At 42.3% G+C, this 27558-nt stretch overlaps 1 protein-coding gene across 3 annotated transcripts in view; it reads right to left on the reverse strand.

Annotated features, from left to right (window-relative positions):
* MORC1 (MORC family CW-type zinc finger 1) overlaps positions 1-27558 on the reverse strand; it is a 190452-nt gene that overhangs the window by 35796 nt on the left and 127098 nt on the right. For all 3 annotated transcript variants that reach the window (XR_004811644.2, XR_003147905.3, XM_025478165.3), the window contains exons 19-21: positions 13797-13863; positions 11487-11553; positions 8198-8344 (exon numbers count right to left, since the gene is read on the reverse strand). Coding sequence is in view for 1 of the 3 variants with exons in the window: in XM_025478165.3 (XP_025333950.3) it covers positions 8198-8344; positions 11487-11553; positions 13797-13863 (281 nt within the window). In the remaining 2 variants the exon portion in view is untranslated. The remainder of the gene's footprint in view (positions 1-8197; positions 8345-11486; positions 11554-13796; positions 13864-27558) is intronic.

Consider the following 27558-nt stretch of genomic DNA (forward strand, 5'->3'; position numbering starts at 1 on the left):
CAACATCCTGTGGTAGCGTTACCACTGGGAGGAGGTAGATAAAGGGTACAGGGGATCTCTATGATTTCTTACAACTGCTTGTGAACCTACACTTATCTTAAAATTTATCTTTAAAATTTAAAGTGTATTTTAAAAAGAATGGAAGAAAGAGGAAGGAAGGAAGGAAGGAAGGAAGGAAGGAAGGAAGGAAGGAAGGAAAGAAGGGAGGAAGGGAAGGAGGAAGGGAAGGAAGGAAGGGAAGGAGGAAGGGAAGGAAGGGAAGGAAGGAAGGAGGGAAGGGAGGGAGGGAGGAAGGGAGGGAGGAAAGGAAGGAAGGGAGGGAGGGAAAGGGGAAGGGAAGGGAAGGGAAGGGAAGGGAAGGGAAGGGAAGGGAAGGGAAGGGAAGGGAAGGGAAGGGAAGGGAAGGGAAGGGAGGAAGGGAGGGAGGGAGGGAGGAAGGAAGGAAGGAAGGAAGGAAGGAAGGAAGGAAGGAAGGAAAAGAGGAAGGGAGGGGAAGGGAAGGGAAGGGAAGGGAAGGGAAGGGAAGGGAAGGGAAGGGAAGGGAAGGGAAGGGAAGGGAGGAGGGAGGAAGGGAGGAGGGAAGGAGGGAGGGAGGGAAGGAGGCAGGAGACAGGCATGGGCTCACAATCCCCACCCATAATCAAGTAGCCCAGGAAAGCCCTTCACCTTCTTGAGAGTTCTTACAGAAAACTTAGCTTTGCAAAATTCCTGAAGGAAAGACATTGTCTACTTACTTTTCTCCCTTAAGAAAACCAGAGAACTTAATTCTCCAGAGTAATTCCTTTCATCTTGCATTCTGTGGCTGCTCTTAGAAATCATACACGGACTCTCTCTTTCCCAACAATGATTGGCCACTGTTCTGACAGGTGCTTCATTCTGCCGAGAGGCAGCAGCGCCCCGCCCTTGTAGTGTGACAGCTTTTCTGGGATTAGTCACCTGGGCGATACATATTTCATTCCTGGGAGAATATGAAATCTAGAAATTTATAGCTACAACATCTTAAAAGTGTACAGTGTTTTTATGTTGAAGGGTTCTAAGAACCTCATGTATATTATCCAAGGGATTCACAAGATTTTTCAACCGTAAAATAACACGGCACTCAAAAATTTTAAAAAGCTGTTTCTTACATAGTTTATATTTCTAGTGTTTTAAGATCATTTGTTTAATAATCATTTATAGTTTTAAGAAAAATTTAATCCAAAACATTAAAAATCCTCAGCGCTGCGCAACATTAAACATCTCACACACACACACACGCTCCAGAATTCCTCGCCTGGCTAGTAAGGAGGTGGGTGGCCAGCAGGTATCTGAGATGCGCAGAAATCGGATGGCATAGAAAGCAGAGCTACAACTGGAGTCCTGAGCAAAGAGGGCCTGTGGTCACTGCCAGGACTGGTTTGGTGGGGCTGAAAGGGGGAGGTCTTTTACACAAAGCAGCCCCCCTCCACATTCAGTCTCCCGTCCTCCAGCACACGATTCGAGCCTCTCCTGAGCAACCATCCTTTATGGGGGGCCTAAATTCTTTTGGGTTTAGATCTAGAGCAAATCAGCAATCTTCTGGGGAGGTGCTTCCAGAGAAGCAGGTATTAGGTGCTGGTAGCATTTGGTTGGGACTGGGAGAGGGTGCAGGGGAGGGGAGGGGGCTACGAAAAAATTCTCGGTGACTTCTGAATTGTCCTCAACCTACGCAATCTCTACATCAGAACTGACGCCAAACATCATCTAGAGTCTAAGTAATTTCTCACACATACCTACTATTATTTCTAAAGATAGATACCATTTTAAAATACAACTTTATGTAAAAGTTTTGCAGCTTTTGCCATGTTGTATTTTCTCAAAACACTCAGGCTCAATAATCCCCCAGATACTCGCTGAACCCCACTATGACATAGCTTTTACCCAGGGACCCCTGCCAGAGCCTGGCATCGTGCCCCCATGCTAGGAACCCATACATTCTTAGTACTCGGCATTCAGTAGTGGGGAATGCAGGCAGGGAAGCAAGCTTTTCCAGGACAGGGTGGTAAGTGCTGGGATGAGAATGGGATGCAGTGCCACGGTCACTGCGATGAGGGGCCCTCACTGTCACGGGGAGCCCCAGAGGAGGAGGAGTTGTTAGCCAACTGTGGGGTAGGAAGGCGGGGGCATGGGAAGCAAGTATGACAGGCCACTGCACTACATGTTGGGGACAAATTTATTTTTCAAAGATTTTATTTATTTCCTTGAGAAAGAGAACACAAGCAGAGGGATCAGGAGAGAGAGAAGGGGCTCCCCCCACCCCAGTGAGCAGAGCCCAAGACCCCGTGATCATGACCTGAGCTGAAGGCAGACACTTAAGCGACTGAGCCACCCAGATGCCCCGGGGACAAGTATTTTCTGGCAACACAGAGCCCCCCAGTCACATTCCACCACTCTTTAGAAAGTGCTAGAAATGTGCTGAGGGCTACTATATGCTTCATAGACGTAACTTCACGTAATCTTTATGGAACAACTTTGATTGAGGAAACATTCTTACTTTGAGCCTCTCTGGTTTCCTGATTACTAAGGACCCACCCCCCATGGGCCCTAGCAGGTCCCCTGCACTCTCCTGTCTCCCCCTCCAGGGCCTCCGGTTTCTGCCTTTCACTCTCTCCTCCCCAGAGCTGCTGCTAAGTAGCTTTTCCCTCGGGGATTCTGTCCCATAAGACACCAAGTCAGAGGAAAAATTATACAGCTCCTGTGGTCTCCAAGCATAAACACACAGACTTCTTCGTTTTCCTGAAAGGTGAATTCAGAAAAACTTAGGTGCTGTCAGAAAACGGTGAAGACCCCAAACATCGCAGAAGCAGGGTGCGAGTGTAGTTAAGAACTCTTAGAAAATTCCTTCATTTATTGCCTTGAGTCCCTTTCTTCAGGGGTATTCCTTGCTGACACCTTCTTTTGTTCCTGAGAGTGGATCAAACCTCTCTTCACTCACAAACTTTAGGTTCCCCTTAGGACACAGTGATCCTCTAATCCGTGAAAGGGGGGCTTCCAGGAGGTGGGCCAGGAGGCGCTCAGCACAAAGCTGCAGGGATGAAGTGGCGTCTGTTCACCAGTATCCACAGAACCAGGTGGATACTGTGCACCTGGGGGGACTCATGAATCAAGTGCTGCCTTTTCAACAGGCCTCTTGGCCCGTAGGAACAGCCCTCCTTCCCATGGAGCATCTACTCACAGTTCTACCCTCAGGCTTGACAAGAAAATCAAGGAAAATGTCTTGGCTTAACACTTTCTTCTCAAGCATTTAAGAAGGAAATATCCTAAAGATCTTCCAGAGCTATTACTTGCATCCAGGACCCTAGGAGGTCCTTCCTTGGCTATGAGGCCCATCCCGGCTGAATTCCTATAAAATCCACATCCAGATCTGCAAATTTGATCTGGAAGTTTTTACAGAGATCAGCCGGGTGAGCTACAACCCTGCATAGCACTGCTTGCATCCGTGGTGGCCAAGCTTGGAAACGCTGCAGCTAAGGGTCATTTCCTTTGCACTCCATGGTCCTATTCCCTTCTCAACGGAGTGGTTTTTGCTTATGAAAAATCTCTTACTTGCATTAATACAGCTTCATTGTCTCTAGACATGAGCAGGGAAACACGGAAATACCTAGTCATCCAGCTGCTCTTTTTAAAAAGTAACCAAGTTAATAAGCATAGTCCTGGGTGGCTCAGTAGGTTAAGGATCTGCCCTCAGTTCAAGTCATGGTCTCAGGGTCCTGGGATCGAGCCCTGCATTCAGCTCCCTGCTCGGAGGGGAGTCTGCTTCTTCCTCTGCCTCCCCTCTCTACTCATGCCCTCTCCCTCTCACTCTCAAATAAATACAAAAAAAAAAAATCTTTAAAATAAAATAAGCTTGGTCTTGGCTAAGAAAAAGAATAAGCCTCTTACTCAAGGTAGATTGAAACTCTCTTCTCCAACCCAGTGAAAGAGAAAGATGAGGATGAATTGAAATGGCAAAGCTTCATTTCCCCAAACCAGGATATCAGATCACGTTTTTTGACAGACCTCAACTGCTAGTGTATTTACTTTTGTGGGCTTTTCTCTTGCTTCAGTAACTGGCAGCAACCTGTACCAAGGGATTTCCTTTTTATTTTTATTTTTTTATTTTTATTTATTTTTTAAAGATTTTATGAGAGAGAGAGAAAGAGAGGGGAGAGAGAGAGAGGAGAGAGAGAGAGAGAGAGAGAGAGAGAGAGAGAGAGGCAGAGGAGAAGCAGGCTCCATGCAGGGAGCCCCATGTGGTACTCGATCCCAGGACTCCAGGATCACTCCCTGGGCTTAAGGCGGTGCTAAACCGCTGAGGCACTCAGGGATCCCCTGGGGACTTCTTTTTTTAAAACTTATTTTTGATGCTTTTAAAACTGAAGCTAACACAAAGCATGTTTGGGCTTTTGCAGAGTTGAAATAAATGAAGTCTGCCCTATTATCAAGTTTATATATACACAATAAACTGAAACAAGGGGTTATAGGGCTAGCAGTTAACAGCAAGGACTATGAGACTGCCAGGATGCAAATTCCAGCTCTATCACCCAAGAGTTATATAATGCTGGGCAGATCACTCAACCTCTACAAACCTCACTTTTCTCATCTGTAAAATGGGGATAATAAAGGTCTATTTATAGGGCTGTTGAAAAGTTTAAAAGTTAGTTAACACATGGAAAGCCCTTAAGACAGTGCCTGGTACACAGAAAGTACATAATAAATATGTATTATTATGATGATTAATATTGAGAGTAACCTGAGATTGAATACTACTCCAATATTAGGATCATCTGATACAGCTTAACAGTCTGGATCCTAGTTTAGTTCTGCTACCTCTGACTTAACACACCCCATAATCTGAAAATATTTTAATATCCAGCAATACCATTCACTGCATTTAACATTAATCCATCTCAGCTTTATTAGAAGTATTCTTTGAGGGGCCCCTGGGTAGCTCAGTCAGTTAAGTGCCCGACTCTTGATCTCAGCTTAGGTCTTGATCTCAGGGTCATGAGTTCAAGCCCTACATTGGGCTCTATGCTGGGCATGGAGGCTACTAAAAAGAAAAGAAAATTATTTTTTGAATACCAAGTATTATATGCTAGACAAATATGGAAAATCCAATCTGTTTTCAAATATGTTAACTATATTTGGGGGTTAAATAAACTAATACACAAAACAAAAGTAATGTAAGTCAGAAAACGCTAAACTGAGCGTAATCAGGTAATGAAAATGAACAATGAAAATGATTATTTTTATTAATTTATTTCATTAACATGAAATAAACAGAAGTGTCTGGACTCCACTTTGGCTGTGTGGAAAGGGATAAGGATGATGGCACGTCCAAAGTGAACCAAGTGGAGGGAAAGGGCTCTAACGATTCTCTTCATCATGTGACAAGCAAGGCAAACCTAGTGAACAAGCATCAGTGAACAACGCACGGTACCTTCCACATTCTGCACAGCCAGCTGTGATCCTCACACCTTGAGAATGTGAGGTCTAGTTAGCACAATGAATAACACGTGGACCAGACACAGAATAGCGCAGTGCAGGGGGTAAACATAACAAAGAAGACAAGAAATCTGTTTTCATCCGTGAAATGTGAGAAAACATACTACATGCTGCTCAAGGCAAAAGAGAAGATTGATGAATGAGGAGCCCATTTTATTCCAGTTAAACTTTGTGTTCTGTACAATTCTTTTCCCACTTAATATTTTTGTAAAACAATCACCACAAAAAAAAATTCAAGCTGGTCCTGAAAAGAGCTGATTTATTAATATGTTTGGCTTTCAGAGTGTTCAGCTGATAATTGTACAGTGATTTCAAGCAGCAAAGATTCCACATGTTCATTAGGGAGATGGTATCCAGGAAACTTTAATTTCCTAGTGATGCCTAATTATAGAAGTGAACATACTTTAAAGTCCTAGCACTCTCAATCACATTATCTCCTTTTTGATCACATGTAACATTAAAATTAATAATAATGATACACTTAAATGCAGAACAAAAATGAGCCAAGGGAAAAATAAGGAAAATGATGATACACAGAGGCATACCCCAACTCTGCTGCAACGCAAACAGACGGGTCTCTACAGATCCCAGTGTGGACAGCCCCAAAGGGTGTGTGTGTGTTATAAGTTGTGTACGAACATATATACATACACACATACACACTAAGGTATATAGACGTGTATATATATAGACACTTCTGTATGTATATGCATGTGTCTATACACCTGTGTCTGTGTGTATACGCAGTGGTTAAGAGCATGAGACTATATATCAGGGAGCCTAGGCTTAAACCCAGCCCTGTCCTAGTAGTTGTGTAATTATGACTTTGAGTGTGTTGGTTTCTCTAAGCTTCTGTTTCCTCATCCATTAAAAAAAAATAATATCAACTCCATAAGTTTGTGGGAGAAAGGAGCTGATAACACAAATAAGATACTTGGGTGAGCCTAAAATATAATAACAGCTCAAAAGTATAGCTATTCTTATCAAGAAGCAAAATTCCAATCATGTGGTCAGATCCATGCATCTTTTGTAATATGTACCCATTTATTGATATATACAGGCACATTCATAGATACAATTTATTGCATAGTCGTAGTGCTCAACTGACATGCCTGAACCTTGGAACCAGTAAGGAACAAATCAGGATTCACATTTGGCTACCCAACTTCAAAACTGAAGAGCTTACATATTAATTCTGGGCAAATACTGACAGAACTGGCTAGAGAATCCCATTCTTGAATGACTACACTATAGACCATGACAATATGAGACTGACATCCATCCAGATCATTGGGTGGCAAGTGGTCTTTTTCAACCCCATAATATCTGTACAACACTGAGGTCTGGCCTGTTTCCATCCCATTCCCAGGCTAGTGGAAGCCTGCCAATTCAGACATCAGTGCAGATTTAGTGGTCAAAACTTCAGTGTTCAGAAATGTAGCCCTCTGGTTCCATTTCTTGGTCAACAACTTGTCTCTGGAACCCTAGTATCATTAGTGAAGATGTGCCCTGATGCGAAGTCCAAGAAGATCTACCTACGTATCACCAAGAGTGCCTCTTCCTTTCTGCTGGGGCAGGGTAGATGCTAGGAGAGTGTTTCTAAAGGACAGGTGGGGCATCGTTGCGCCTGTATGCAGAGCCCCACAGCCCTGAATGTTACCACAGAAGTTTCCAGAAAGCCCAGGACAACTGCAGAATTGAGCTCAAGTCTTACAGTGCTTTGCAGTCTACTATCACACACAAGATCAAAGCCTGAGTAGAAGTTGCAGCTCCCTATATATATGCTCCACCTCTACATTTCTCTTTGCCAACTTTCTAATTCCAGCCTTTGCCAACTCTCTTCTTCAGGAAGTTTTTGTAATCACTCATGGATCAGAGGTCAAAGAAACTGTCCTAATGGAAAATACGATCTAGTTAGGGCACATGGTGTGTTCTCCTTGGTTGAAAGCCTCTTACTTTACAACACAGGCCACTCACAGTCTGTGAACCCTAATCAAACCAACTGGCTCTGCTAATTTAGTGGTGTTACTGCTCCTGCACCTTCCCTCTCCAGAGGTTACTAATTTAAGAGCACTCTTCTCTATTCTAACTTCTTTGGCTTGATTATAAAGCCTCCTATCATCAGCCCCTATTTGGAAAAATTCTGAATCCTGGACTGTATCCCATCTCTGTCTCCATCCTTTAGGAATTAAGATCCAGACATCTAAATTCCTCATTTGCCATGTCCACAAATATTAACATTCTACACTGAACCAAAAAGTAAAACTCAATTTCCCTTAATAAGTTTAGTGTCTAAAGCTCCAAAGGGAGACTTTTCAGAAGGCCACACAAATCTTAGGAGGGTCTTTGTCAGGCAAAAACCAAATAAATAAAAAATAAAAGAGAAAGGAAGGGAGGGAGGGAGGGAAGAAGAAATTCAGTAAAAATTCTTTGTAACATCCAGGAGATAACTAACATCTATCCCACTGCCAGACCACATGACAACAGGCAGTTAGCGACTACAGTTCTATTTAAAAAGACATTTAACCCATGGTGTATCTGCATCAGTACAGGTAGGAGACAAGTTATAAAGTCATTCTATTGAATCTTCTTGAAGACTTTACTACTCAATAGGGGGAAAAAAAGATTAGGAGTCGTCACTGCTTAGAAAGTTCAACAAAGCATATAGAAGTATGGTAGCAAATATCTTTACCTTAATTTAAACGACAGTTTTCTTACTGTTTCCTTGATAGATGTGCCTTGGGAAGACTTTGTCAGTACAGAAGCGACGTTACAACCACCACTCACAGAAAAGCTGGCGTTGCATCCAGAACCTGGACTTGAATCTTCCATCAGTGCACTGTGCAAAAACAAGCTGAGACTTATAATTTCAAAGCCGGAATCATATAAGATACTAATAAATTCAGAGACATTAAAATACAACAAACGAGAGCGAGGCCATATACGTCATGCTAAAAACTTTCATTTAGGTAGTTATAAAAAATCAATTCTCAACTAGAAAAATTACTATTTATTCCTGACAAATTTTGTTTCAAGGTTTTTGTGTAGCCACAATTAAACAGAATTGGTGGTAATGTATTCTCAACAACAGTAGTCACATACCATTTGTCTCATTTGTTGAAAGAGGCTTTTGAATTGAAGTTCTGTTTTAGCCTGGGGGAAGGTACATACAGAACTAAAACAAAAAGGGGCAAAGTCAGGTGAAAGCACTTAGGTAAGATCTGGAGGAAGAGGAGTGTTCCAGGTGATGTGTAATGATCCTGGGTAGTAATGAGGCAGGACTACTGGTACAGTGAAAAGGCAGGGCTGCTGGAGTAGAGAAGAAAGGGATGGGAGGATAAGGGGGTAGGGGTAAGAGGGGATGGGGGGGTGGGAGGAGGTGGGGGGAGGGCTGGCACCCATGGCCACAGGACATGAACTGGAGCTTATTCTAAGCGGAGCAGACATTACCACTAGAGGGTTTCTGACATGGAAGCAAGGTTATCTATTATGTTTTAAAAGGAAAACTGGCTGCAGCATAGAGAATAATTCACAGTGAGAATGCTCAGAAAGTGTAGCATGTTAATGAGACCCCAAGCTTTCAGTATTGTGGGAACAGAAAAAAGTTCAAGAGGGCTGGGGGACATGCAATTTGGGAGGCCAAGCTGCATGGGAAGGTAGGGGTGAGATCATGTAGGGATCTGTTTGTCAAATAAGGAGGAGATTTTTGTCATCTTTTCATGCTAGTGTTAAAGCTCTAGAGAGTTTTATATGTTTATACTGTATGGGTCATTTAAAAATTGGACAAAAGCTTGTATCAAATGGAATGTGTTTCTACCGTCAACACGTTTTTGGCATTGATTCTACTAACTTCAGCTGAATTTTATTTAAGGTTAAGAATATTATAACTAATGCTTGTCTCTTCAAGAATTATTTGTACAATATTTGAAGCCTATTAACTATAACTTTCTTTACGCTAAAATTTTATTAAAGTAATCCTCTAAAAAATTCTTTTAACATTTTTTGGGATGCTGAAAAGTTATGCCGGCACTGGGGGGTAAAAGGTAAAATGTACTACACCTGAACCTGTTTCTCTTCCTGCCAAATAATAATAGTGCCCACCACAGAGAATGTGCTGAGGATTAGCCAAGACATACAAAGAATTCAGCCCAATGCCTATGCTTAGTAAGTGCTCAGTAAATAGCACCTAATTATTACTGTTATTATGATCATCTTTATCATCACTACCATTATTAGTGAATTTGATAAGAATCTTCCACGAAGACTTTTAATTGGACCACAGTTCTAACACTCATGTTGTAGATGTAACTCAAAGATGATTAAAAAAAACAAACACACACAATCTCATAAAAACCTAAGAGTAACATATAATACATACACACACACACACACATAATGTGTTTTACTTTGGGGGTGAATTTGAAATTTTAACTCAAACTTTAATAAATAACTCTAGGTTAAACCATTGTCCATAAAGTGGCCTAGCAATGGAATGGGGGGGAGGGGAAACGGCATCATTGATTCAATCAACAAATACACCAACTTGGAGTCAGCTGCTATTCTGAACACTAATGACACAGAGATGAGAGCAAGAGAGCCCTGCTCTTGTGGAGTGAATTAGCTCCCAGTGAAAAATACAGAAAGAGCACGCTAGAATGTAAAATATTAAAAGAAATAGTCGAGTCAATAAGATACTTTTGCATAGTAACAAGTGCTCTGAACAAAACCATGCAGGATGCTAAGATCTGATAGGGTGCCTCGTCAGGAGTGGGACAGGCAATTTTGGATGGAGTACCGTGGGAAGACTTCTCAGACACTTGAAGTTATGAAGAAGAAAAGATACTGCCCCTGTCCTTATGGGAAGACAGACATTCAAATGGACAATCCCACTGGACTGGATGATGGTGTTGCAAACCATTGTATGTCAGAATATAGCTGGTATTTAACAGATAATTATGGAGGTTGAGGGATGACCAATTTGATCACTGCAGCAGTGGCTCTCTGAAACCCTTGAGCTTGCCAGCAAGACTTGGGGGCCCCAGAGGGAAGAACACCTGAACCAGACCTTGAAGGAAAGAGTTACAGACTGGTCCAGCTTGCAGAGGGCAAAGGAAGCAGTGTGGAAAGAGTGATGGAAGTGTGATAAAACAGGGCTTAAAGCAATTCCGAAACTGAGAAGCAGAGTGGGGGCTATAGGAAGGGCCAAGAGTGAAGGGGACTGACATCATGCTAAGGGATAGTTTATAACTTATCTTGCAAGTGATAGGGCCACAAAAGGCTTCTGGGTAGAACAGGGAAGTGGGGGGATGTGAGGATCAGAGGGGCTCCTCTGTCAGCAGGTAGAGAGAATAAAGATGTTTTTATCTGGCACTTCGTTCTATACTCCAATGCAAAAAGAGCCCAGGATTTAGATCCAGGGACACTGGGTCTAAATGCCTGGAAAGCACCTTTGACAAGTTTGTCTGAGTGAGGGTAAGGGTTTGCTTCCTTGAAAATGTTCCTATTTTCTTGGGCATCCAAAATATTCAGCTGATTTTATGTTAAAAATGACAAAAGTCTCAGGTCAAGAAAATTCCAGAAACGCAATGATTATCATAATTATATTTACATATAACAGATAATGAGCCACACAAAAAAACCAGGTTCCTGATTGTATATTCACACCTTATATATGTGACATTTTCAGTTCTTTGACTGCATTACAGTAATTTAAATTAGCTGCTCGCGGTGAGTAGGAAGTTAAGCCTGTTCCACTTCATTATCCCCAAATCCTCACAAAAGAAAATAAAAAGGTTTGGGGAAAAGGTAAGAAACCTAGCCGTATTCTATTCTTTCTTGTCTCCTTTGTAATTTTGGTTCTGTTCTTAATTGCCTTTGCTTGTTGCTATTATTTTCTTTCTTCTTGTATTTAAACATTGATAATTACTTTGCAACAGTATAATTGCACTCACTTGGAATTTGTATAATTGCGGTACACTCACCTTTCCCGGTTAGGTAATGAAGAGTTTCTCTTTATTTCTGGATTATCACTGCACAGCTCCTGCTTTTCTTCAAAAGACCGATAAAATGAAGACAATCACATTTTGATAATCACACAATAAAGTGAACTGAAAGAAGTGTCGGCAGTTTATTAACTACTTATAATTTGGCTTTTTATTCCAAACATCTCCTTATTAAGGATATTGAACCGATATGTTTTTTTTCTTAAAGATTTATTTATCCATGAGACAGAGAGAGAGAGACAGAGACAGAGAGAGAGAGGCAGAGACATAGGCAGAGGGAGAAAGAGGCTCCTCACAGGGAGCCCGACGTGGGACTCAATCCCAAATCCCAGGATCATGCCCTGAGCTGAAGGCAGATGCTCAACACTGAGCCACCCAAGCGTCCCTGCACCAATATGTTCTTAATGTGACTTATATTAACCTTTTAATAAAGTGTAGATGATGTATATAATAATCCAAGAGCCTTTGTAATTTATTTTTTCTAAGTTCTTATTCATGATGCTTATTACTCGTGACGGGTGTGCACGGGTGACTGCTTGAGGCCGTCGGGATTCCCTTTCCTCACCAGCCTCTGCCCAGACAACCTCCCATCTTCTCCCTAGAATCCCACTCTATTCCATTTTAGGTTCAGGTTCAAGAACATCCTAACAGATGCCAACCCCAAACATATCTCTAGTAGAGAGTTTAATTATAAAGCAGGAAGAGATCTGGAGTCATCTAGTCGACCTTCTCATTGAGGCGACTTCAGAATTGTATGTTCAAGAGAGTGATTCATTTGCAATTCATAGAGGAGCAGAAATGTTACGAATCCTTGGACTGGTTTTAAAAGTATGGTAGAGTCAGTAGACTAATATATCAATGTGTCTTTCTTCCATCCATCTCTAGAATTCATTGTGGTAACTGTCCAAATATCTTACTCCACCAAGTAAACCCTTGTCAACAAGTGTAGGACCATTAAAGGCCAAATGGAGCAGTAGAGCAACAAAGGAAGCTGTAGATAGTGCGGGAATGGCTGAGGATCTACCTGACTCCTTAAGTAAATACAAAAGAGAAAACACAGAAAGAGGCTTCCTAAGCATACTGTAGGCACCACTGGTTTTACTCACTGGCTTGAATAAAAAGTGATTTTTTTTTTAGCCCAAGAGCCAACTAATCTATAATTATGGTTATTTGAAATTATTTCACAATTTTTTCATTCCAAACCCAGGATGAATATTTGAAATTAAATATTAATTTTAGGATCAAAATTGTATTAACAATTTTTCCATTACAATTTAGAAATCTAACAGGCACATACTTGAAATCATGTTAATAGTTTGAAGCTTCTACAAAAGACTGGCTTTAAGATTAAGAGAGCCTTACAAAAGAAATCCTGATTGTGGAATTGCAAATTATCCTAAAAGAAAAAAAGTGCAATTTCTGAGGGATCTTACTAATGGGTTCAATATAAAGATGTGTGTGAATGACTGATTAGGTTACCTGAGCAACAAAGTATGAAGGAAGAGAGAGCTTAGGACCAACAGTGAACACAGAATGATGCCATGGACCGATACAGGGACTGGGAATGAGGAAGCCAAAATGAGCTGAGGCTTGCTAAAGAGGCTAAGAAAGAAAGGCTTTAAAACTTATTTCAGAATAACAGGGGACCATGGAAATGATGGGCTTGCTGCTCCGGTCCAGTGGTATAACAGACAGAACTTTCCTAAGTCCAGTTTGCTCCCAGCTTCTCTATCCAGGGCAATTGGTTTTGGATTGAATAGTATAAGATGGCAACTCTAAGTTTCAAAAAGGTCAAGTCTCTCAACTGAGACAAAGGATGTCCAAAGGGCACAAAGGAACTAATGAAGATGTTGGCTGAACTAGTCTCAGGGGAATCATTGAAAGCAGGAAGAGGACTAAATAATTAAAGATAGAGGACTGTCATTATAATTTTCAAAATACTGTCTGAAAATTAAAGAGCTCATATCAAAACACTGCAAATGTCTAAACAGAGTTCAATGCAGAGAGTGGCACACGTCTACCTCTGGGAACGTCAGGCCATGTGGCAGTGCCGGGGGGACTCTCCTTAGGAAGTGAACATCTCTTGTGACCTCTGAAACACATGAGATTGGCGGCTCACCCTCCACCCACCCCTCTTCCCACTTTTGGAACGACACATTTTAACTTTTAAAAATCCAAAATGCTGCCTAACTTCCAATCTGTATCCCATATCAGATATGCCACCTAAATCACATTGAAAACAACTCAAACATTACAGCTAACATAGGTAAACTGAAATTTTTTTTTTACCTCTTTTCATAAGAGAAACTTCCTTTTTTTGTTTCAATGAAACATCAGCATCACTTTTACCTAAAACCTGAAAAACAAGCCATTTACTTAAAGCTGCACAAAAATATAGGATGTATCAAAGGGTACAAAATGACCTTGAGTGTCTATGCCCATATTAGAGAGAGAGACCAGAAGTACAGTTTATACACGTCATGAAAAGAGATAATCATGCACATGGTAGAAAATTACATTGGCGTGCATCTCAAGGATGGTTACATCACAATTGTCATTTATTTACTTCTACAGATTTCCTTATTGGGATTTTTATACTTCCATCAATATTTGTGCAGATATTTTTTTTAAAAAAATCCATACCGTATGTGGATGTAACAATGACTCCAACAAATGAGCCAAGTATTTGGTTCGCCAGGAGCAACCATGGGGCCTCTGCTGTTTTGAGGAGGCTTATCACACTCGTGGTTGATTCAGAACAGCCACAGAGCAGGAGCTCAACATCAGTGCAGTTGGTGCAATGAAAACCTTGGGGAGGCTGGGGCCTGAGGCCCCAAAGCATTATGGGGAAGAAGACAGGGATGGGAATGAGGCATGCACCTGGGCATTGAGAAAGGGATGCCTTGTCTTTTGATAAAATTCCAAGAAATCTGCCTAAGAGGGGTTACAGAGCCTTAATGTGTTGAATGCAGGAGCCAGGAGGGTTGGTGGCACCTGAGGGTGTGTGTGTGTGTGTGTGTGTGTGTGTGTGTGATGGTGTGATGTCTGGGGTGCGTGGGAGGCACTGGGCGTTGGGAGAGCTGGGGGTGGGACGTGCCATCCAGAAGCCAGGTGGGCCACTGCTTTGGGAAGCCTGAAGACCCATTTTGCAAGGCTCACACAAAACAAACCTACCTTCTGGAAATGTAGTCTTTACATCAGAGAAAGCAAGAGTTAGTTTATGCCCTCAAGGAAAACGGCCCTAGAATGTTCCCTTTGTGTAGTCTGTAAATCTGTGAGGAGCTGGGGGAACAGGCAGCAAAAGCTGAAAATGGAGAAGGCCGGGGGAAGGCGAGAGCTCCTGATCTGCAGCCCCCGAACCTGTGCTGGGACCACACTGCGGCCCCGCTTCCACGGCCCGGTGGAGGGTGCGGAGCTGCTGGTTCTCAAGAGCTGCCCACTGAGTCGGGGCTCGTCGCCCTTCGAGCCCCCTGTGCCCTGCTAAACACACACCAGGAGCGGCTACCTCTCCTCTCCCCTGCCAGGAAACACGGGCGCATATTTTTTTAAATTTATTTTTTTATTGGTGTTCAATTTGCCAACATATAGAATAACACCCAGTGCTCATCCCATCAAGTGTGCTCCCTTCAGTGCCCAGTCACCCCCATCCCCCGCCCACTTCCCCTTCCACCACCCCTGTTCCTTCCCAGAGTTAGGAGTCTCTCATGTTCTGTCTCCCTCTCTGATATTTCCCATTTTTTCTCCTTTCCCCTTTATTCTCTTTCACTATTTTTTATATTCCCCAAATGAATGAGACCATATAATGTTTATCCTTCTCCGATTGACTTATTTCACTCAACATAATACCCTCCAGTTCCATCCACATTGAAGCAAATGGTGGGTATTTGTTGTTTCTAATGGCTGAGGAATATTCCATCGGATACATAGACCACAGCTTCTTTATTCATCATCTTTCGATGGACACCGAGGCTCCTTCCACAGTTTGGCTATTGTGGACATTGCTGCTATAAACATTAGGGTGCAGGTTTCCCGATGTTTCGCTGCATTTGCATCTTTGGGGTAAATCTCCAGCAGTGCAATTGCTGGGTGTAGGGCAGATCTATTTTTAACTCTTTGAGGAACCTCCACACAGTTTTCCAGAGTGGCTGCACCAGTTCCCATTCCCACCAACAGTGCAGGAGGGTTCCCCTTTCTCCACATCCTCTCCATGGACTTTCTTCAGAGAGTTGGAACAAATTACCTTAAGATTTGTGTGGAATCAGAAAAGACCCCGAGTAGCCAGGGGAATATTAAAAAAGAAAACCATATCTGGGGGCATCACAATGCCAGATTTCAGGTTGTACTACAAAGCTGTGGTCATCAAGACAGTGTGGTACTGGCACAAAAACAGACACATAGATCAATGGAACAGAACAGAGAACCCAGAAGTGGACCCTGAACTTTATGGTCAACTAATATTCGACAAAGGAGGAAAAACTATCCATTGGAAGAAAGACAGTCTCTTCAATAAATGGTGCTGGGAAAATTGGACATCCACATGCAGAAGAATGAAACTAGACCACTCTCTTTCACCATACACAAAGATAAACTCAAAATGGATGAAAGATCTAAATGTGAGACAAGAATCCATCAAAATCCTAGAGAAGAACACAGGCAACACCCTTTTTGAACTCGGCCACAGTAACTTCTTGCAAGATTCATCCATGAAGGCAAAAGAAACAAAAGCAAAAGTGAACTATTGGGACTTCATCAAGATAAGAAGCTTTTGCACAGCAAAGGATACAGTCAACAAAACTCAAAGACAACCTACAGAATGGGAGAAGATATTTGCAAATGACGTATCAGATAAAGGGCTAGTTTCCAAGATCTATAAAGAACTTATTAAACTCAACAGCAAAGAAACAAGCAATCCAATCATGAAATGGGCAAAAGACATGAAGAGAAATCTCACAGAGGAAGACATAGACATGGCCAACATGCACATGAGAAAATGCTCTGCATCACTTGCCATCAGGGAAATACAAATCAAAACCACAATGAGATCCCACCTCACACCAGTGAGAATGGGGAAAATTAACAAGGCAGGCGCCTATTTTATACAGCATTCTAGAAACCGTGCTCGTCAGGAAGCAGGTTAAATGGGCACACGTGCAGCCTAGCAACAAAAGGCCTGGGAGGCCTGGGAGGTGGCCCATCACTGCTGCTTGTGTTTCACCCAGATCCACAGCAAGAAAAGTCCTTCTAGGGCGAAAGAAATAACACTGATGGTAAGTTGCTTTTGTCCATTTCAGGATAGTTTAGTACTTTTATTGTAAATAAACTCCTGCCCTAGAAGTAAATAAAACGCATGTATTTTTTTAAAGTTCATTTTGCAAAATGACCTTAAAATGTCCATCTTACTTCTCTCCGATGTATCATCAAACTTGTAAGTTTTCTTCTAATGTGCTGAGATATTGGGAAATCTACATGCCTTTTTTAAGTGCCTCTAACTTTGAACTAAATATATTTTGACTCCTTTATAAGCAGCGTAGACTATTTCCCACCGCCGTGAACAGCAACCACAAGATAAGCTGACGACAGGAACTACTTAATGCCTTTAGTTATAACCGCTTTGTTGTAATCCATGATGATCCAGCTCAGAATGTGTTCCTTTCCTTTGGTAATTCTTCCTTGTGATAAAAATCAGACAAGATGCAAGCATCCAAGATTAGGCAAAATGACAGCAGTCCCAGTAGGGAACTTTGGTTGCTGGTGTTACTAGCACAGCGTCATGAAATTATTTTTGCGTTTTATTGTTTAGTTCTCTGCTTTGAGTCATGCCTTGTGGAGGCTGTTTCCGTGAGGGGCGGATGTGTCCCCTCACTCCAAAAATGATACTTTTTTTTTTATGGTAGTCACACACACAGAGAGAGAGAGAGAGAGAGAGAGAGAGAGGCAGAGACACAGGCAGAGGGAGAAGCAGGCTCCATGCACCGGGAGCCCGACGTGGGATTCGATCCCGGGTCTCCAGGATCGCGCCCTGGGCCAAAGGCAGGCGCCAAACTGCCGCGCCACCCAGGGATCCCCAAAAATGATACTTATACAAAGCTTTCCCATCTATATTGCAGGAGAGATTATCTTCTTTTCCTTTCTTGTATTTTCTTTATCCTTTGGCATAGAGATGTTTAAAAGATTTTGGATCAACAATTCACAGCTACACTAATTCCTTTTAAATATCTATGTCTATCTATTTACTTTATTCTACAAATTCCTTTATTGGGATTTTTATACTTCCATCAATATCTGTGCAGATATATTTTTTAAAAATCCATACCTTATGTGGATGTAACAATGACTCCAACCAATGAGCCGTATATTACCTGAGTTCACAGGGTGCTCTCTTCTATCACAATATATTTGTGGCTTTGAAGGTCTGAATTTTCTCAGGCTGAGACTTGCCTTTTCAATGACACTATTTGCATATTTTGATACTGCTTACAAAGCTCTTTCATATACATTACTTCATTTCATTACAGAGGGTTCTTCAGTCTCTCAGGCGTAACTGTGTTTCATGCTCTGCAGTTTGGGGATATCTCCTTCCTAAGATTTTATCTCAGTCACGAACCAGGTAACACCTCCCACACAGTAAATGAGATTATAGTCAAGTCTTAACATGGGGTTTTAGATGCCTTAATTAAAATTATGTTAACAATGAGCAGAGTGGGATTTGTCAGTTCTCCAAGGGATGCAATTTGGTGAAGTATCTATTTAAGAGGATAAATAAATCATAAATAAGTTAGAGAGAGGGGAAGAAACAAACCGTCAGCTGTGTTACTTCTGTTGTTAAGGATGCTTAAGATCCGGTTGGCGTCACTCCGCCTGCTTTCCTTCCTTCTAGTTCTTTGCCCCTCTAGTTCCAACACAAGCATTTGTTATTATCAAGGACCCGAAAAAACTCCCAGGCCAGGAACGCCTTCTTGCCGCATTCAAAGGCCCTTTCTGTTTTTGCTCTTCCGTAGTGGACGTTACGTTCTAGGCTTCTCTCTCTCATCCACAAATTTAATCAATAAAACTGAGTTCCCAGTATGGGTCAGATGCTGTTCTGATGAAGAATACAAAGTCCTGCCTTTGTGAAGCTTATTCACAAACCATTAATAGTGAGGGAAAAAGAGATGTTAAGTAAATAAAAAATCTGGATACGTGATATGATGTCAGGTAACGTTACGTTCTGTGAAGAGAAGTAACCCGGGTAAGAGATGCAGGAAGGCCTAAGTCCCCGCACCCAAGCCCAGCTGCCTCCCTGGGCCTCGCCGCTCTCACCCCACACCCCCCATGTCTCCTCCTCCCTACCCGCTTTGCCACACACATGTTCTCCTCTCTTGATGCCTTGGCTTGTTTGCTGTTGATCCGCTTGCTCCTCCAAACGTTTTTCTGGTTCTTCCTCACACATCCTTCAGCAGGGCCTTTCATGCCAACTCTACAGAACTGTACTCATTCACCCTCTCTACACCTGACCCTGACCCTTCCTATCCCCTTTCCTCTGCTTTCCTTTTCTCCTGAGCTCTTGCCATCACTGACCTTGCAACACAGCTTCCTTATTTGTCTTATGTGTGGTCTGGGTCCCTTGATGGAAGGGAAGCACCACGAGGATAGGGAGCAGTGTCTATTCTCTTCTTGCTGTCTCCCCCATGTCTGTGACAGTACTCACAGAATCCTAGAAAGTCCCGGCAGTATGTGCATGTCGCTGGGGGCTGGGGAGAGTGGAGTCCCAGCACTGCAAACAGCAACGGAAAAGCCAGGGAAGCAAAAATACGCTCAGGGTGTGGGAGGCCAAGGAAGGTCAGGGAGGCCACAGTGAAGTGAAAGGAGGGATGAAGTGGTAGAGGCCTTGGAGGGCATAGCAAGGACATGGCATTCTGTTCCAAGTGTGAGCAGAAGCCACTGGAGGGTTCCGAGTAGGAGGGTGGTAAGACCTGTCTTTTAGATGAAACAGAGTTTGAGACTGTGGATGCCACCAGGGGCAGTGAAGTCATTTGCAGGGAGGGCCACCACTGTAGCCTCGACGAGAGATGTCGATGAACATTCAGAGGTTGATTGGGCACGACTGGCTGACAGGTTGAGTGCCAGCTGTGAAAGGAGAAGAATTCAGGATGCCTCCTAGGCTGTTGCCCAAGTAGCTGTGCATGGCGGTGCCCTTTACTGAGATGGGAAGCATGAGGAAGTCTCTTGCCATTCCTTCTTCCCTTGATTTCTATAACCTTCTGTTTCCCAAGTCTCCCGGGATATTGACTTTTCTGTCTACACTTAATCCATCAGTGAACCCATTACAATTTCAGAGGGTTCAACTATCACCCTTATGCAAATTCTGGCCTGATCAGCATCCTCAACCCTAACTTTCCATCTTTGCTCCAGCTCATTTCCAACTGACTTCAGGACATATGCACTTGAACATTTTGCTGAAACGTCAAATCTTCAGTCCCATGGGTGCATATTCAGATCCCCTGTCGGCTCCTCTCTTCCTATTGGCAGCAACATGCTGTTCCAGGCTGCCCCAAACTGCTCTCACTGTTCATTCTTCCACACTCCTCTCCGATCTCTGCTTTTTCCTTCCAAATGGCTAGTTTTCCTCATCATTATACTGCAATCTTTAGGCAGCAGATACTCCTTTTGGTCGTTAGCTTCTCCTCCATCCAGGACAGCAGCATCACCATAACCCAATTCGTTTTCCTATATAAAATCTCCACGATCAAATGTTCCTCCTCGAAACCTTTCCACACGTCCTGACTTGTCCTATATCAAGTACGAACTCCATGTCTGACTTTCAGAGCCCTTCTCAATGGGATTCTAAGATATGTGAGCACAATGTCAGTACTTCTTAACAAACACCCTCTGCTATAACCAGAAGGCTGTCAGAATTCCCTATATGCACCACGTACACTTTTGCCTCCACATCTTTGCCCACACACTTCTAACAGGACACACCTCTCTCTCCTCTGTTTCCCACCTTCCAAGACAAGAATAAATCCTACTCTTTCCAAAATGTCCTTTTAAGTTACTCCAGCCCATGTGGATTTCTTCTTTTCTCTGAAAAACTATTAACAGTAAATTACAAACAGTTTTTTTATTAATAGCCAAGCATCGTATCTATGTAGCCTAGATAAGACCAGGATCCTATAGGAGCCCTGATCCTAGCATGATACTTCACAGCAGAATTCAAAACTTGGGTCCATCTCCCAAAAACAAATCCAACTCTACAAAACATTAAAAGATGTACAGTTTTTACTAAAGATTGTGTTGCGAAATGGAGGAAGTGGTCACATAATGCAAAAGTCTCTTTTGAATCACCCTGAAGCACCTCTATTTCTACTACTTCCACCACTGGCTGCCTACTCACCTCTCTCCCCCCATTTTCCCCTCCAGCCTCGCCAATTCTGCAGCACCATGTTTTTTTGGCTTCTGGGATGACCCTCTTCCTTTCCCCAACCCCTCACATGCACCCCCTCCAGCTCTCCATTTGCTTCCACAAAGCAATTTCACTCTCTCAATTTTCATTTTTTTACTCCCATCTCCTGGCCCAACCAATAAAGGTTGAATTTGCCCTCTTCGGAATCCCAGAAAATGCTTTTTAAAAATGTTTCTCATAACACCAATAATCATTTTTATTCTGTCACAAATCATCCCATTAATTCTTGCAACAACTTTGAGAGTAGGTAGTATTATTTCCATTTTCTAGATATGAAAACAGAAGACCATAAGTTGATACAACTGACTTAGCGGCATGTAGATCTGACTTTGAACCTAGGTGGGTCTGTCAGAGGGCAGTGTCTGTCAACTTTCTGTAAAATAATGCTAACGTGGTTTTGTAAAATTATCTTCCAATTTTCTTGTTCGTTTTGAGGAAGGATCATATATAAATATATTTATTTGGTGTCTCTCAAAATATCTGATACAATATTGTTCGATACATTTGTCTTAACTGGTGCCCAGCTGCTAGTAGTCCACACTGGCACTGGAAATTCAGACTCAAATGTTGCTGACGAGATCTTCCTTTACATCAGGGGCTGTATCACACACTGTCTCCGTGTCTGTTGTAAGTCTGCTGGTGAGCTGATGAATTATACTGTGGAGAGTGAGTAGAGACATTTTTTCCTCCAGAGCCCTTAGGGTAGCTCTGGTTTTTATCTCATAAAGGAGCTGGCTCTGCCTGTGAAATTCCTGATACTGTTAGCAACAATCACAGCATTACACAAGTTCATACAGAGGCAATGGTAACATTATCAACCTGGAAAACTAAGAAATGGCCTGCTTTTAACATTAAGGCAATTTCGATCATCTGAAATCACGTTCTTGCAACACCATTGTAGGTTCCCCCATTAACTGTTGTTTCTGGGTGTCATGGTTTAGTTGTTTTTGCTACCATAGATCTAGACACTGGAGACTCATCAGCTATTCCAGATGTCCCTCAGCTTTTCTAATATACCATGGAGACTCTGTCAGTGGCCTTAGAGATTCAGAGCTGGTTGATGACTTTCTGAAGCTGGAATCAGTCTCTTTTGAAAGATGTCCCAAAAAACTAATGAGGTGTAAGTGTTAAGGACTTCATTCTGAGACGGGAAGATGGTTCCATCTACTCATTCCTTTATTCACATGTCTTTTTTTAGCCCCAGAAAGTGCCACATTCTGGGCTAGACACTGGAGGTTACATCTTTCATAGCAAATACAGGGCTTCCCATTGCCAAACTCTTAAAATACATCTGTCAACGATGATCTAGCCATCAAAATTTTTTAAATGTATGCAGATTGGGAAAATGAAATGCCATCTGCCAATCTGCTCTTGAGACCAGGTGCAAGCCAAAAAAGACCTAAATGACCACAGAGGACAAAAAGGTTCAAGTCAGGCCAATCAAAAAGGTAGTATGGTTCTTGGTTATTAACTAGGCAAGTCTAACCCAACTTGAAGTAACCATGACAGATGTTTTTACTGTTCTAGCAACCTGGGGTTTGCCATTGATATTCAGAGCAGAAACAGAAAAAAAAAAAGATTATTATAAAATATGGAAAAACAACAAATACTAGTATTTAGGAAGAAGGTAAATGTTTCATATTAGAGTCAGAAAATATGCATAATGTCAATTTGGAGCACATGCTCTCTGAAGATGAATAAAAGCATGCACATGTGCAACAAAAAGTTGGTACTTTCACACTCTGGCTTGAGTCTCAGAAATTATTCTCATTCAACTCCTCTGATTTACTGTTGGCATGGATAATGTCATTCCCCTGGTATTCCTGAATTTTGAAGCTTTCTTCAAATTGATCATTTGCTTTCCTGACCATCTGCTGTAGGCTGGCAAGCTAATTTTCCCAGTCACCTCTCAGAACAGACCCCCTAGGACATCTAATCTGTATAGTCTCTTCCTTTATCTCATCTGGTGACATAACTTGAGACTGTAACCTCTTTGCTAGGATGCTTGGTAGTCTAGTTCCTCTGTTTTGCTTTTATTTTTATGGCTTCTTTAAGCATGGTGCAGTGCCAATTGATCAGATGGCTTCATTTTGAGGGGCAGCAATGGGGTACGAGGTTCATATGCCAAATTTTTGCCTGGAGTAAAGCTGAATTGCCAATATATCACATAGCAGCGCTCTCGCGTTTTTAATTGAACTTAAGACAAATTCTTAATTACAACTGTACCACAGGGTAATGATCTAGTAAAGCAGAAACTATAGCAACCTTTACTCAGACATTGATTCCTTCCCGCAGAGGCTCAGCATCTAAGAGGTGACCTAAAAGAATGTCTACTTCCTTCCCATTTGGGGTTAACTGGAACAAAATTTGAACTTTACACATGGGTTTGGAAATGCCTGAGACAGAGTTCAGAATCAAGAGAAGACAGGGTATGTATTTTGAGCCTGGAAGATGAAAAACAATAGGATTTTCTGGAGGCCAAAGGTCAGGTAACACCAGCCCATGGAAGGGGTTGGTGATCAAGTTATGACCACAACCATGTTACTACAAGTAGTCATTCTGGATGTGGAGAAGATTCTCCTTTCCAGGAATCATCCCTGGGGTGATGATCCTGATGATTTCTATGTGAGTCTGGGGTGCCTGGAAAGAGAAGAGCCAGGTCTTAAGCAGAAAATAACTTTAATGGAAAGGTCATATTTAAGGTGGATAACAGGAGAAATGAACTAAAGGGAAGTTAGCTTGATGTGGGCAAGGAGGATGGATTGATTTTTTTAAATGAATTCAGAACTCTTGCCTGGAGAAGGCCCATCTATGGAATGCAAGAAACCTGTCTATGCCAAAATGCTGAATGTTAATCAATGCGGTATTTATTTGTACCTTGAAATCCTCAGCCCTGAGTAAAGTGTATCTGTGTACTCCAACCAATGGGCTGGGTGAACGGATATGGGGGACAGTATACGGAGATGGATGATAAAGGGAGAAGTCATAAGGAGATATGGTTAAGAAAGTGGGGGCTCAAGCTGAACAGCTACGGTTCAAGGTGACCACTTCCTGGCAGTGTGATCCTGAGCAAGTTTATTTTCCTTGCCTGTAAGATGGAGAGGAAAAGAGAATTTATCCCTCAAGTTACAAAGAAAATTAGGTGAGATTATACAAGTGAAGCACAGTACCTGAGTTTCATCATGGCAACAAAGAAAGAGGAAAGGCTCACCCCACTAAAACACACATACACAGGCACACACACACAGTACAATTTCAGAATGGTTTTACAGGGTCAGAGATAATAAATCTGGGTCACATTAGTTACCCTGAAGTGGTGGAGGAAACCGTACCTGTGCTGACAAGATTATGAAAAATAATGAAAGAAGCTTGCTGCAGGGCAAACGGATAGCCCCACATGTAATGTCTCCAAAGGTCCAACGGGGAGGCTACCCAGGGCATTTTGAAGGGGTTTAAGATGTTCTTAAAAAATTCCTCATTATTTTCATGACAGTTTTTTAATTTCTAAAAAATGCCTAGAGTTTTAACTGAATCCCAGTTGGAGACTTCCACAGTGCCAAATGACATGCAAGGTCTTACCAAGAACACTCTTATTGCATGGACTTTGAAAATGAATAGACTGCGCTGGCTAAAAGGCCAAGCATAAATTAATATTGAGAAGGGGAAAAAAAAAAAAAAACGCCACAGAGGTGACACCAGCAAACTATGGGATCAGAAGCAACTGGAGAAAAGGAAAATGAAGCCCAGTGCCACATAAATGATCTGGGAGCATGTTAAGTGTGAGACATGGTGGAGAACAAAAAGACAAACATTAAAAATGGCTAGAAAATGAGCATTATCTCAATGAGAAAAGAAATAAAACCAAAGAATACGTTTTTCTTAAAAAAAAAAATAGCTTCAATAGACCAGGGGCCTTGGAGAGAAAAGAATATGAAGAACATTCAATCAAGCATGAGGTGGAATGAGAAGAGGAAGAATTTAGGAAAAGAGGTCAAACTGTCGTAACCCTAAGCCACAGCAGATGAGATGACGTAGGAGAACGGATGCTAACATGGCAGCAGTAATTGGCAGTGCTCAGATTCGAGAGAGGTCTGAAAAGCCATCAATGCTCTCATCATTTCAGGTGAAGGTGCGCAATAGTTGGTAGGAGAGCCAGCGTGAGGTGTGCCCAGAGCTTGGAGGAGAGAAAGATGAAGCACGCTACTATGAAAAAAAAAAAAAATCCTTTCAGAAGGCAGATGGACAGACACAGCCAAGGAAAGAATGTGCTTACCACAATGGACTTGTTCTCCATAAGAAAAAGGGACACCTAGGAGCGCAGGTGAGACAGGGCCTGGGCGCTGGGCTAGTGCCCGTTTAGTGGTAGAGTCGGTCACAGTGGCAACACTGTCACTATCGTGCTCTTGGGGGGAGGTGGACGCGGCAGCCTGCCTTAGCTGGAAGCCTTTTAAATATTCAGGCCCATAACTCACCAGCACCTGTCAGACTGTAATCGGCCAGCCCAGGCACACTGGCATAAAGGGAGAGAGTGCACAGTGTAGGTCAGCGTGCGCCTTCCGATTGGGTAGAGGCTGTATTTATCTTTCGAATGACCCAACTGCTATTATGATGCTATGCAACAGTCTCATCAGTTTGGATAATGTAAAATCATCCCTGTGAGATGGGCTTTCTGTGATGTGCTGAACATATATTTCTAAGCCCATTACACTTGAAAATAAGGCCCTGGGCCCCAGTAAATTCACCAAAACAATAAAAACCACCTGGTTGCAAGGGAGTGAGAAGTGTCCTGTGTAGTAGCTAATTCTTCTTCTCTAAGTGAGAACCTCTTGCAGCACTGTTAGCCCTGAGTGTCTTCCTTCTTTAAATGAGTCAGGGACAGAGTCAGAATTAAAGCACATACACACACACGCATGTAAGCACTACAGGTAGAAGAGAACTGGGTAGAGCCCAGGGGTTAAGAAGAATCATTTTTTAACTTCCGAGTTTTAGAAAAGTACGTACAAACATCCAGAAGCAATTATCTCCTACTAGAATTACTGCAACTACAGCCAAACACAGAAATTAATGTGCATCCGTGGATAATTCGTATTTATCTAAATAAATTAGGCACCCTGAGTTTGAGAACAGACTTCCTGCTAGGATCAATGGGGCACAAATAAACCCTACTACACACACGTGTGTGCATAAGACACAACATAAAACTTGAGAAATATTACATTAAAAACCCATGACAATTTTAATATAAATGTCATATCTAATTTTGAAAAAAGTACTTGCTAAAAGGCGTATGCAAAGCTTAGGGAGGTGACGAGGATGGATACGTGAAAAACATGCCAACAAAAGTTCTGGAAAGCAGGCCGTGACTAGTACTGCTCACAGGTGCAGCTGCATCACGTCCTGCTTCGAAGAGGCGGTGGTGCTCTCCAACACTAGCTGCCCTTCCTCTTCCTTTCTGCTGGCTGATTGAATTTTGATTCTTTTCCTTTTGAAAAATGCTTTGGTGTCTCCTTTCTTCACGTCCTGGATTTAGTTGTTCCTTTTTGTCAATATGAAGGTTTTTCCTGCTCCCTTTGACAAATTACTCCTAAACCTTCTCAGCGTCCCTTCAGAGGGCTTCTGAAAGCAATGATGGTTTATGGATGGAGTGATGTGATGCCTGGGGGTGAGGGGGCAGGTAGGGAATGCAGGTGAGACGATACTGGCCGTGATCTGGTCACCATGGAGCCGCAAAACGGGAACAAAGGAGTTGATGGTACTATGTGTGAAATATCCCATGATGAAAAAAAATTTTTAAAGAAAACCTCCGTTATTGTTATACTGTGTACGTACTGTGTACTTTCTGACAATGATTTTCTGTTGACAGGCAGAGAAATTAGGCCGCAGTCAGAAGACATAAGGTCTTTATTGGCTCACTGGTAAATAAAAGTTAATCTACAATTCCAAATAATCCTACCTAAAGGCAAGTACAATGAGACCATGTCCCTTTCTTTTTTTTTTTTTTTTTTTTTTTGAGAGAGAGAGAGGATGAGAAAGAGAGCACGCACACACTCAGGTGGGGAGCAGAGAGAGAATCCTAAACAGGCTCCCTGCCCAGCAGGGAGCCCAACACGGGCCTCCATCTCACCACCCTGAGATCATGACCTGAACCAAAATCAAGAGTCTGACACGTAACCCACAGAGCCACCCAGGCGAGGCCAGGTCCCCGTCTCAATACTCTCCCTTATATTACGTCAACAGACAGCAACCATCTAGGTGACTAGAGTTATTCTTATTTAAAATTTGGTATGAGCTTCTTCCCGATCTAAGTAAAAAGAACTACAGTGAGCGATACAGTTCATATTCTGATAAAAGGAAGCACCAAATAGCTTTTTTTCTTGACATTAAATTCTGATGTCTAAATGAACTCTTAAATTACAGTACAAAGAACACTAAATGGCATAACGGACAATGTCTGTCACATGGCTTTGCAGATGAAGTGTTCCTCACGTGGCCAGTCCTTGAGTCAGTTCTTTCTAAATACCAAAGGCTTTCTTCCTTACTGTGATCAGTGAGACAAAGCAACTCTGCTGCGATCTACAGGAGAGTCAGACACATAGTTCTTCGATAAGG

The sequence above is a fragment of the Canis lupus genome, chromosome 33, assembly GCF_003254725.2.
Source record: "Canis lupus dingo isolate Sandy chromosome 33, ASM325472v2, whole genome shotgun sequence".
Lineage (NCBI taxonomy): Eukaryota > Metazoa > Chordata > Mammalia > Carnivora > Canidae > Canis > Canis lupus.